The 13,128-nt window shown below is 43.6% G+C and overlaps 1 protein-coding gene across 4 annotated transcripts in view; it reads right to left on the bottom strand.

Annotated features, from left to right (window-relative positions):
• The window catches only part of ATP13A4 (ATPase 13A4), a 150,226-nt gene that overhangs the window by 79,212 nt on the left and 57,886 nt on the right, over nt 1-13,128 (bottom strand). For all 4 annotated transcript variants that reach the window (XM_083177578.1, XM_083177576.1, XM_083177575.1 and 1 more), the window contains exons 2-3: nt 7,206-7,379; nt 2,993-3,127 (exon numbers count right to left, since the gene is read on the bottom strand). In XM_083177578.1, the coding sequence (XP_083033704.1) occupies nt 2,993-3,010 (18 nt within the window). In that variant the 5' untranslated portion in view covers nt 3,011-3,127; nt 7,206-7,379. The remainder of the gene's footprint in view (nt 1-2,992; nt 3,128-7,205; nt 7,380-13,128) is intronic.

Below are 13,128 nucleotides of genomic sequence, written 5' to 3'. Positions count from 1 at the left end.
TAAATGGGCCTGGAGCTGAAAACTATCAAGGGCCTATTATGCGCAATATTAGGGATTGTGGCCAGCACCTAATAATGTGTAGTAAATAAACGTACTACTACTACTACTAGGGGTCACCAGTGTTCTGTTTGGGTGGTCTGCTCATTGGTGTGGCTCTATTTGTGTAAATACTTTCAACTAATTATATACAGTATGCCTGGAAAAGGCAGGGGGCTGGCATAGGAAAAATGCAGGGCGATATATTGGCGGGTGCCCTCCAAAGGTGCACCCGCAGGACGTCAATGTACTAAGATACCTGCAGGGTGAGGCGGCACTCCAGTCATAAAAAGAATAGTGAAAGCCGAAACTTGGTAGACAACATTTCAGCACCTTTTATGTGGTAACCTAAGTTTACCACACCATATACCCATTATACAAATCATGCAACACAATAGTAACCCCCTTATACTGTACTTGCCTCTTACACATTATACCACATGGATTGAGCCAAAATACACACTATACCAGGTATGTCCAAACAGTGGCGCTCCAGCTGTTGTGAAACTACATGTCCCAGCATGCCTTGACATAGTTTTAGCATTTCCTAATAGCAAAACTGTGGCAATGCATGATAGTTTCACAACAGCTGTAGGGCCATAGCTTGGACATGCCTGCACTATACCAAACAGATTGAGCAATAATGCACAATATGCTTCATAAACAGGGGCATTGCGTGCCAAAGGCGCACATTAAAAATGTACACCATAATGCCCATTACATGTTAAGCCACACACCATAATTTCCATTAAAAATGATGCTACATAAGTGTTGCTTACCTACATTATTGTCAGGGGTTCCATGCTCATTACCAAGGGGAATACATGCTCGTGGTAACTGGGGGACAGCTGCCGCCGGGCAAAAATGACAGTCGGGTAGAGAGCAGGGGGCTGCCCTGCTGTATTTAGAGCACTGCTGGTCCCGGCTATTTGAAATAATACCCCTTTCACACCAGAAATTGCAGGGATTTACCCGGGAATATGGTCCCAGGATCATGCAGGGACATTCCCGGACTGGCCCCTTTTACACCAACCTAGTCCCTGCATTTTCTGGTGTGAGGGGGAGAGAAAACCACCCCCGCCTCCCTTTAAACAACCAGCTATATCTTCTGAACCAACTGACCCCTTTAAATGTGGGCTTCAAATGATTTTGGTCCCGTGAAACTGGGCCATTTGGTTCCAGAGAAATCTGTCCTCAAACAACATGAACAGCCATGAAATTACATTTCAGAAATGAAAAAAAATTGGTATACCCACAATATCTCTAAAACCCATGAACCCATATGGACCAGGTATCAGATTGAAGGCACAGCTATTTGGAATCGACTGAGATTAACCTTGAGCTTCTGTGATGCCAGAGGGGGAACTGGCAGCCGTTGGAACCGGGTGGAGGTCGGAATAAGCGGGTCATGTTATCCTATGGGGAAAACGTTCCAGGTTTGACTGGCGGTATCTCCGGTTCCCGGGGGGCTAGCGCGGCGGGGCTGGACTCGTTGGAAAGCCCTGGCCCTCAGCTACAAAATGGGCCTATATGGAGAGTGGGCCTGGAGCTATAGCTCCATCAGGTCCATTGTTAATCTGGCCCTGGATGCGGTAAATGTGATTTACAAAAACCACGTGGTAGTTTTTAGCCCACGCTGATGCATAGCATGGTCCGAGTTGTATATTTTATCCTGAACTTTTAAAATAAAAAAATCTTTTTCTTATTAAAAAAGCAATACTTGCACTATGAAGCGCTTCCCACATTTCTTTTTCTAGATATATATATTTCCTTGGACCGAATCCCGTGGGGTCCCGGGATTCTCCCACAAAGGGTGGAAAAGCAGCGGCCGTGAAATTTAAAGGTCTAGTGCGTTTTAGACAAAGACTTGTTCCCTGGGAGCTCCATTCGACTCTGGGTCTTTGAATATTTAAATAACAGAAACTGAGGTTATATAAGCCAGCGCTTCTCCATACACAGTCTATTCTTGAAATATATATATATATATATATATATATATATATATATATATATATATATATATATATATATATATATATATATATCCATCCAACGAGGGTGCGGCACACATAGCTTCAAATAATGAACACTTCACACTGTGGTAGTGATCACTACCACAGTGTGAAGTGTTCATTATTTGAAGCTATGAGTGCCGCACCCTCGTCAGACATACAATTTCTTATATTGTGAAGGCACCGGCGCAGCTCATATTTGTCTTAAGGAGTGCCGATCCCGCCAGATAGATATATAGATATAGATATATTAGAAATTCAACTGTAGTCCCAAGGGGACTGTGTATATAATTGTCTTTACATAATTTCCTTATTTTTGGTTTCTTTATATCATTACTTCATTTCATATGTGAGCAGTGTTAGGTCATTTTTATTTTTTGAAAGCCAAAGATGTATACACTGAGATTTTCATGCATAGTGTATTAATGCATTTACAATTATGGGTTTTTGAAATATATCTGCTCTGAAATTGCCTTATAGCACAACCTGTTTTGTATATGCAACAGAAAATTGTAAAAAAAAAAGTAATCATATTTTGCTAGTTTAGCTTTTGTTTTACATTTATGTACAGTATGTACAGTATATATACAGTAAGTTAAGCAAGTTACATTAAAGCAACCCTAGGGTAATAACAAAAAAAACAACAACAAAAAACAGCAACTGTATTTTAGAACGTTTGAGTTTTGTTTCATGATAATGTGCCTCGGAAAGTGTTTTGAGTTACACATCTAGATAAAAATATCAAGATAAAAATGCATATTTTATTTTAAATTGTTTCTAGGCTATCTGCAGTGTTGAGAGGAATGGTGGGTCAATAAATGTATAAATAGAAAAGAGTGTATTTTTCACATTTATAATTTGTATTAGTGTACTCAGTATTCTTATATACAGAATAATGTAAATGCACAACATTTCTTCAGGAATAAAATTGGTTGGAAACTTACATGCAGTTCTGGTTTCATCACAGATTTCCTAATTACCGAATCACTAGCTTGTTCACTGCAATTTAATAACTTGTGCTCATAGTCCGATAACTGGATTGACAGCACTTTCTTCCATGCATGTTCTTTAAAAGCATCCTAGAGAGAAACAAAGGAGTGAATCAGGTTACAGTTAAGTAGGTCAAAGGAAATAATAGGTCACGGAGAAAAACACAATCCTCATAGCACGATAAAAGTGGCAATACAAAAGCTCAAACAAATGGTGCCTTTATAGATGTGCATTATTCTTCTCCTCTGATTTGTATAATAGGATATTTCACACGTTACTAAATGAACCATTTAGGGGGGTATTCAATGTTGGCCGCTATTTCTGACAGGGGAAATAGTGGCTGTTGGCTATTTAATGCTGCCGCTTCCAACAGCATTGAAAGCAGATCTAGACAAAACAGATTAGACTTTAAAACAAGTCGGATCTGTTTTCGGAAACTGCCACAGATTGTCGAATTCATGACCGCTTCTCAACAATTTACGTCCGTTTTTACCGACACAACCACATTGAATTCCGGTTGTCGGGATTCAGTTGTGCCGAGTGAAAACTGACTGTCGAGACGTTCCGACAGTCGGAATCCCAGATTGCATACCGCCCTTAATATTAGTAATTTGAATCAGTGCTAAAAAGACACATTGGGGGAAATTTACTAAAAATACACTTATTTTTGACATTAACTATACCGAAAATATGGCAATTCGTATTCGTATTGATAGCACATCAATACGACTACGAATTGCAGTAATTTCGGGATAGTAAATGTCAAAAATAAGTGTATTTCTGGATACAAATACACCTATTTTTTTTACAAATTTCCATTTGTAAATTTCCCCCATTTTATCCAGCGGTGCAAGTGTGGCAGTACAGGATTGTATGGCGTAGCGCTGAAATATATTTTACAGGTACTCCGTACCGCCATAACAAATGACAAGGAAAAGCTCACTGTGCATCCGGAAGTGGCGGAGGGGGGGGCAACCTGCAGGGAAGACTTTACAGCCGACCACCGCCGGGGTTGTGTGTAGCGGTGGCCGAGCTGCACTAACTGCTGTCACATCAGAGCAGCAAGAAGGAGAACCAGCAGCCGGGGCTCTGCTTCAGTGAAGCTGGCCCTGCCCACCACACAGACACTGACACAGGGCTGCGTGCATCAGGCCAGCATGCTCCTCCTGCTCCTTGTCTCTGCGTAAGACATTTTTTCTACTTGTACCACTGATTTTATCTCCTGTAGGGATCTGATGGGCTAAAGTATAGATTAAGCAACAGACACTCATTCAGCATGGATCACTACACTACAAAGACAAAATGGCCATTTCAGAAATTGCTTTTGCGTCGTAAAGCACGATGCCTTCACAGGACAATTTGCTACATTTGGAACATCTAAGAGTACCTTCTATCTGCACATTTAAGACATTCACAATTCTGCTAAAACAATAGGCTGGAAGTGGTCATCACACCCACATAATGCCATTTTTCCTCCTTTCAATGCTGGTTTTCTGTTAATGTTCAGTCATTTGATAATTGCGTTTTCTGAATTTAGAAATGCATGCTGAATATTTGCCTACATATTTTATTTACTAAGCATTGTGTTTGAAACCCTAAGCTTCCTGGAATCCACATTGGCTGTTGGAGTGTCTCCGCTGGTCATTCAGTGGAAAGTAAGTTACTTACCATATTCACATGACAAGTCCCACTCGCCATGCACAGTTATAGTGTAGATGTGAAAGATGTCTGGGACATGGCCTTCACAGTGAAGGGGTTAATACAGTGGTTCCCAAACTGTGTGCCTAGGCACACTGGGGTGCCTCAGGACACTTGCAGCAGTGCCTTGGGTTGGTGGACCAGGATCAATTGTACCAGGCAAAACCAGTGCTTGTGGCTGCCAATCATAATATACGTGGACAAACAGAAGCAAATCTGTCCCTCACCAGATAACTGTGACATACACACCCACACACACGTACTTAATTAAAAAATATATATATTTTGATGCTGTAGGGTGCCGTGATTCAAAAATGTTTGGGAACCACTGGGTTAATACACTGATAAGCAGAGAATAATATGCTGCAATCAATGCCATACATATATTTTAATTAGCCTGACTAGAATGAATTGTCTATGATGGGAACTGCCCATGAATTGTTGGGGTGGATATAGCTTCACTCTGGGATTAATTACTACATTTTAGGAAGTTGCTGGAACTATAGGTTTACACCTATAGTCATATAGGAGTGTACAATTAAAGCTAAGAGTGGTGTCTAATTTATAAATGCAATTAAGCAATGCCAGAATAAACTAGATATAAAAAGAGACAGAGCTCTTATAGTAGTACCCTGTTATTTGGGTGTGGTTCTTCAGGGAGCAAAATTGTACAGCAGTAGGAGACTACTAGACATCCTGCTGTGGGAATAAAAAACGCGAAAGACTTGTTAGGGAAATCCTCTGCTGTATGTCCCACTGTATGCCTAAATGAGATTCCACAGATTTTGCTGGGAAAATTCAGGAAATAATATACACAGAATGACAGTCGTAATGTCTTATAATAGGTCTAATAGAACTTGACGATCACAGTTAGAGTTAGTGCGATTTTTAAGTAACAAAAATGTGCGATTTTTTTTAAACATTTGTTGATTTTAGTAATAACATGATTTTTTAGACATACAAGTGTGTGGTATTTTGTAAAAAATGTTTTTAAAAACAGCGTGGGGTCCTCCCCGAGCATAACCAGCCCGGGGCTAATTGAGCCAGTCCTGGTTCCCCAAATACGGGGGGACAAAATCATAGGGGTCCCCCATTATTTACGAAACCAGCACCAGGCTCTTGGACCGGTCCTGGTTCCAAAAATACAGGGGACAAAAACATTGGGGTCCTCCATATTTTTGAACCAGCACTAGGCTGGTCAGCCATTGGCGTCATGCCACAGAAGAGAGACACTTTTTACGAAAGGTACCCTGGCCATCACATGAGCACCGTGGCTGGTCAACCCTGGATGGGGGAACCTGGGGAAGTGTGGACCAACCCAATAAGGGGCCCTCCAGGCTACACCAGGGCTGCCCCCGGCGTCACAGGGTAAATTTTGCTCCCCCCTGCCAAAAAGTTTGTGGCGCCCCTCCCACCCGGGCTCCTCTTCAATGTGCGACGTGATGATGTCACATGCACAACGGAGTAGATGAAGCAGGAAAGAGGAAGAGAGACCAGCAGACACTGCTGCTTTCCTTGGCTCCAATGCATCCCAGGCTGCCCTAGCACGCCCATCCGCCCGCCCATCCTGTACACAGTAGCCAATAGCTGGCTCTGTGTACAGTCAATTGAATCAGTGGGGGGGGGGGGTTGTCGTCTCTGCCATGGCCGCACACATGCCTTGGCTGACTCGCCTCCGGTGCTCAGCAGTATGTCAGTGAGTCGAGCGTGTGCCGGCACCCAAACATACTCCAATGCCACTTGCACCGTCTGCCTTACAGTAGTTACGCCACTGCGCATCACCAATTCAGCAGGCCACACACTTCTTTGGAGTGGTCTACTCTTCTGGAGTCTGGGAGAGCTCCCCAAATGTAAGATAGATAAATATATTATATATATATATATATATATATATATATATATATATATATATATATATATATATATATATATATATAAATATAAAAGAGAAGAATGAAGCGCACCAATCAGCAATAAATTTATGAAATTTTTACTTGTATAATGCTGACATACATAGGGTTAAAGTAGAAAGCTTGCCGTGTGGACAGAGCAATACAGCTGGACCAGGCGCCGATGGAAAACCGCAGGCAGTGATCAGTTGCAGACGGAGCGCATCAGGTCTGGAGCAATCAGCCGGGAGCTTCCACAGGTACAACACAGACCAGACCAGGACGTCACCACGTCGGAGCCAGGTAACCACACCCAAAGCGTTTCGTCACAGCTACGGACTTCGTCAGGGGGTATATATATATTTTTTTTTTCCACTTATCTACTAGTAGCAATCTAAAATTAATTTACATTTAACACATAATACTCTGTAAACTTATATTATCATAATTACTCATACATCATTAATTCTAATAAGGCCTAGGCTCTACTGGCTATGATCATAATTATTATTATTCCCCCCCCCCCCCCTCCCCCCCATAAGGTTACCTAGTAAATTTGAAAACATAAACTCAAACTCACTGTGGTTCTCAGCAGGACAACATTGGCTTCACGTAACGAACATGGCACACAATTTGCCCACACATGCCATTCTGGTTTCCAGTAGAATATAAGCAACAGGAATCCAAGGGTGAATACATATCCAACAATGCAGAAAACTTTTCGGCAGGTGCTCGTCCTGTATCCAAAGACATCCTAATAAAGAAAATATATATATTCCTGTGAGTGTGGTATTATTTTTACCATGTTTGCAAATAAGTCTTGTAATTATCTATTTCCTTTCAACATTATTATAGGACTACTAAATAATTCTTAGGCAATTTACACGGTCAACTTTCCAACTTTCCACAAGATACTACTTACTGTAGTTTGATATCTGTATGCCAGGCATGGCAAACCAGTGGCTCTGTAGCTGTTGTAAATCTGTAAGTACCAACATGCTCAGCAACAGATGCTAGAACTGTGGCACGGCATGCTGGGATGTGTAGTTTCACAACAGCTGAGAACCACAGTTTGGCATGTCTGCTCTATACTATTTATTTAAGTTATAATTTCATTTTTAATTGAGCTATTCCTATTCCTTACCTTGCTATATATGTTACTTACTTATCTACTATCCATATCTAACACATGAAAGCCCTGGTGTAAATTAATTCATCCCAGAAGCAAGATAAATATTGCCAGTGATGGGTGTGTGCCCTGGTGATAAATCGCCGGGTGCGCACTCCCGTTTTCAGCCCCGTTCTAAATCGCTGGTCGCAGGAGCTTGCTGGTTGCAGGGTCGCAGGGGGCATTGAGCGATATATCGCTTGCTGATTTATCACCTGGCGATATATCACCCCGTGTGTAAGCACCTCTAGTTGTTTAAAGTTGGTTTCAGTTTTGTGGTTAACCTATGGGTGAGTTTAGGGGTGTGAGCTTAGGAGAGGGGTATATAGGCAGGACCTTACAGGAAGTACTTCCTCTTGCAGAAGTTCTTTCAGCCCCACCCACCCTCCCTCCCTTCCCTTTGGCATTTCAATTTATAGTCAATTAATTGGTACATTTACCATTCTCAGAATTCAGGTGGTAGGGCGTCACGGTCCAGCGGTCACTTGTGGCATGAGAGGGTGCTGGGAGGCACTGCCCCTTGGAAAGACGCCTTAGCGGGGGGACATTGTGGGCACTTCATCATCAGAGTGTCCACAGGGGTGGTGAGACTTCCCAGCATGAGGTTGTGCCTTAGTCGGATGCGACGTCTCAGTCCTCAATATGTTAATATCAGTCAGTTGGGGCATTTAAATTGCCGCCATTTTTTGATGAGACTAGAGCTGGACATCACGTGGCGCCTTATTGCCAGCCCTTTACGAAGAGGGCCCATACCACGTAATAAATATACATATGACCTTTAAATCTAATTGCTTTGGTGTACGTTTCTTTATTGTGTCAGCGTGAGTTATTCTTAGTTAAGCTAGCTTAAAGAGTATGTTAAGGTTCAAGCCAAATAAAATGTATAGACGCTTTATATATAATTGTTAGTTCACTTAAAAAACATTACTATTAGGCAGAGCTATGTAGTGTAGGCACAAATTTGCACATGTCTGATGCTTGAGAAGATAGTTCAATCAGTAAGGCATCTGCTTCTAGTAAAACAAGTCGTGAGTTCTATTACAGAGTGTGACACTTACAAAAATTATGTTTAGAATAGTTTGACATCTTTGGTCATGCTTAGAGGGAGGAGTCAGCTACAGAAGTGATATTTATGGCTTTTTAATGAACTGATTTAAATTTGCAGGGTAGGAGAGGTGCCCCTTGGGAGCAGGAGCCTAGCGGCAGATGACTCCATTGCCTCCCAGAGTTACGCCTGTATTTAATATAATGACATATCGTAATCCCATATTGTTATCTGCCATCTAATCGTTATATTTTACTTGTTTGCCTATACATCACTATTTTCTTCAAATGCTAAAGCTGGGTACACATTAGACAACACAGCAAACAATGTGATGTCATTAACGATTTCCCTTAAACTACCTGGAACTCCCTGACAAGTGATATAGTTCAGTTACCACATCCAGAAGCATGTTGATGTTGTCCATAGAGTCAGGATTTTACTATATCATATCTACAGACGACAGAGGGGGTCACTAATGAACCACAGGGGTGTGTATCATTAGCGATATAATTCGCACACAATAGATGATATGCACAAAAATATCTGTAATAATAGACTTTTTAATGCTATGCATGATAACTATAAGGTGTATCCAGCTTCAGATCATAACTTACCGCCATCATTAGTACTCACTGGGTGCAAGGTGGGCCCCCCCACACACACACACACACACACACACACACACACACACACACACACACACACCCTGAACCCATTTAACGATTCTTAGCTCTACAGCTATCCGGCACCAGCTGCGTAGTACCATGAACTTTGGGAAAATGGTGATTCGCACATGCACAATAGAAGTGTCTGTGGGTGCCGAGTTCCCAAAGACCTGCACATGCTCTCTTAAAGTGCCACTGTTAGTACTTTAATTACATATTATTCATCGCTCCCATTTCTGAATTGACCATATTCCATTCAATTTATTGCGCAAAATTCAAAGTGTAATTTCTCTTAGAACTTACCATGTCCTAGAATTCTGCCTTTCTTAAAGTAATTACCTGCTCTAAATCTATCTAAAGCTGGGTACACAATGGAGCAACAGACATTCATTCTGACATCGGATAGAATGCCCCTCAGCCCACATTGAATGATGGTAATGAAGGAGGGAACAATTATGTAGTATTTCATAATCATATGTATTACAGGACACAAACGAGCTGTTTTAGGTGCAGCACAAACTCGCACCGTTCCTATCATACTGTACTTCTTCCTCACACTAGGGTAGTTCCATGAAGCAGCATAAAGAGTGTAGATGTAAGCCATAGCCATGGGCAACTTCTCTGCTTGCTCACTCCTCCACTCTTTTCATTGCTTCATGAATCTACCTGGCTAGCTTTACTATTAAAAGATTATCCGCAACCTCCTAGTAGTCTCTTCCCTTGCACCTCAACATTCCAGTGCCTCCATAACCATACCAATTATCCCAAGCTCTATCATCACAGAAATCAGTCTAGAAAGGCCTCAAAAGACCACTGTGGTGAAACCCGGCAGGGACTATACATTCATATTAGGAGCTAGGAGCCAAAATATTTTTGGGGGACCCTCCTCCCCTGCTAGCCTTAACTACCAGCACCCAAATCTCACCAGCACTCATACAGTACATCCCCTCCTCACCTTCACTGCTAATACCCCAGCAGTACCCCTCCCTATCCCACTTTTACTGCCAATATCCCAGCAGCACCTAGACATGCATCACCTCCACATCCCACATTTACTGCTAATATCCCAGCAGCACCAAGATGTACATCCCCTCCCTATCCCACGTTTACTGCCAATATCCCAGCAGCACCTAGACGTACATCCCCTCCCCACCTTCACTGCCAATACCACAGCAGCCCCTAGACATACATCCCCTCCCCATCCCACATTAACTGCCAATATCCCAGCAGCACCTAGATGTACAGCCCCTCCCCATCCCACGTTTACTGCCAATTCCCTAGCAGCACTCAGACATACATCCCCTCCCCATCCTACATTTACTGCCAATACCCTGCAGCACCGAGATGTACATCCCCTTCCCACCACACCTTCACTGCCAATACCCCATCAGCACCCAGACATACATACTCTCGCCATCCCACGTTTACTGACAATTCCACTGCAGCACTTAGATGTATATCCCCTCCCCATCTTTACTGCAATACTCTCAGCACCCAGACATACATCTCCTCCCCATCCTACATTAACTGCTAATACCCTGCAGCACATGGACTTACATCCCCTCCCCACCATGCGTTTACAGCCGTAGCACCCAGACTTACATCCCTTACCCACCCCATCTTTACTGCCAAAAGCCCAGCAGCACCGACATACATCCCCTCCCTCTATCTTTACTGCCAACACCCCAGCAGTACCCAGACATACATCCCGTCACCATCCCACATTTACTGCCATTACCAGAGCAGCACCCAGAAGCACAGAGAAGCAGGGAGCCGGGCAGCACCAGCTGTCTTTTTCTTTTTAAGTGCTCTGCTCCCACCGCTGGCACTGCCCGGCAGCATCATCTCCTGCCCAGCTCCCTGCTTCCCTGAGCCCCCACTGCTCCCTCCGCCCGGCTCTCTGGTAGCTGGCACCCCCCGCCCACTGCCCCCCTGCAGCATCTTCTCCTGCCCAGCTCCCTGCTTCCCTGTGCCACCCCCCCCCCCCCTGCTTCCTCTGCCCATCTGGTCGCTGCCATCCCTCCCGCTGCCATCCCCAGCTCCCTGGTCCCCTCGCCGGCATCCACCGCCTGCAGCTCCCCGGGAGTTGAATGCGATTTATCACATGCAAAACTTAGCACATGATGTGCTTAATCGCATGTGATCCCTCCCGGGGAGCTGCCAGGTCCATACCTCCCAACTGTCACAATTACAGCGGGACAGTCCTGATTTTCGGGTCCTGTCCCGCTGTCCCACCCACGGCAGGCATTGTCCCGCTGCGGGGGGTGGCAGTTGGGAGACCCCCCAATCTAATAGAATAGACTTTGTGCGCATGTGCACAGCGTCTATTCTCGTATGAAGATGAGGTCGCGGCTAATTAGCATAAGCCACACCCTCATTTGCATACTCCCCGACCCTTTCCGGAAGCTCGTAATACGCCCCGCCCCCTATTTCATCAGCACAGAAGTTGGGAGGTATGCAGGTCAATCAGGTACGACTTGTCCTTAGGACTAATGTATGGGGACCTTTAAGGTTACAAGAATCAGAATTTCATGTGTCTAGTGACAATTAGGCAATTAAAGCTAATGTCTCATCGTTACAGTATGTTCACACCTAGTAATATTAGTAAATAACCATCAGCCTGTGCAAAACATTTGCCACTGTGTTTCCTATATGTAACAACAATAGAAAGGAGTTATACTGGCCCGATCTCTGCTCACGAGTTGGCAGACAATTGGAAGTCTACTATTATGCATAAGACATGTAAATAATCAGCTGTAAAAGATAACTTTTGTGGATTTCTGACATAATGACTCATCAAATATAATAACTTTCACTATGGTGGGTATACTTTACAGCGGAGTGACAAAGATAATATAGTGAACATGGTTGTACAATAATAGTATTTTGTTTTTCTGTATTCCCAGCATTTGCCTAGGGCAGGTATTGACACAGATTTAGCATAGCTATTGACAAAGGCTGAGCCAGGGTCTGCAGGTCCAGGAAAGAGGCATTACTGGAAGCAAATCTGGGAATATTCCAAGATGTTCTAACACTGAGTCTATTTGTATATTGCTTTAGTGACCATTTCAAAGTGTACATGTCTTCATCTTACTCGACATACATTTTCATGCACATTTGTTTTAATGATGTCCAATTAGTTGTAAGAAAAGTGTTGGAACAAACAAAGCCATACAATAAAAGTACAGGGGCGGATTAAGGTCTGTGGGGGCCCTGGACAACAAAATTGTGGGGGCCCCCACAGACCCCCCCAACAAAGCTGCATCCCTTCCCCTTCTCATCCGCGGCAGGGACCCCAGCGCTGACTGCCCATACCCGCTGCAGGAACCCCCTGCCCGCGAGCTACGCTGCCCGAACACAGGCGACAGGAGCCCCACACCGGCAGCAGTACCCTTTTGTGTGGGGGCCCTGGGGCGACCGCCCCTGTCGCCCCATGCTTAATCCGCCTCTGGAATAAGTGCATATCATGTTGATTACAAAACAAAATGTACAGTAGCTTATCCAATAGATACATGCAAATGTGTTTACATGATTCATTGGGGGAAATTTACTAAGGTGGGAGGTCTATTTCACATGATATGTTGCTATGGGCAACCAATCTCATACTATTATCTGTTAGAACATG

Source organism: Crinia signifera, chromosome 3 (assembly GCF_055691185.1).
Source record: "Crinia signifera chromosome 3, ASM5569118v1, whole genome shotgun sequence".
Taxonomy (NCBI): Eukaryota; Metazoa; Chordata; class Amphibia; order Anura; family Myobatrachidae; genus Crinia; species Crinia signifera.
This window is presented reverse-complemented; position numbering and strand designations above follow the sequence as displayed.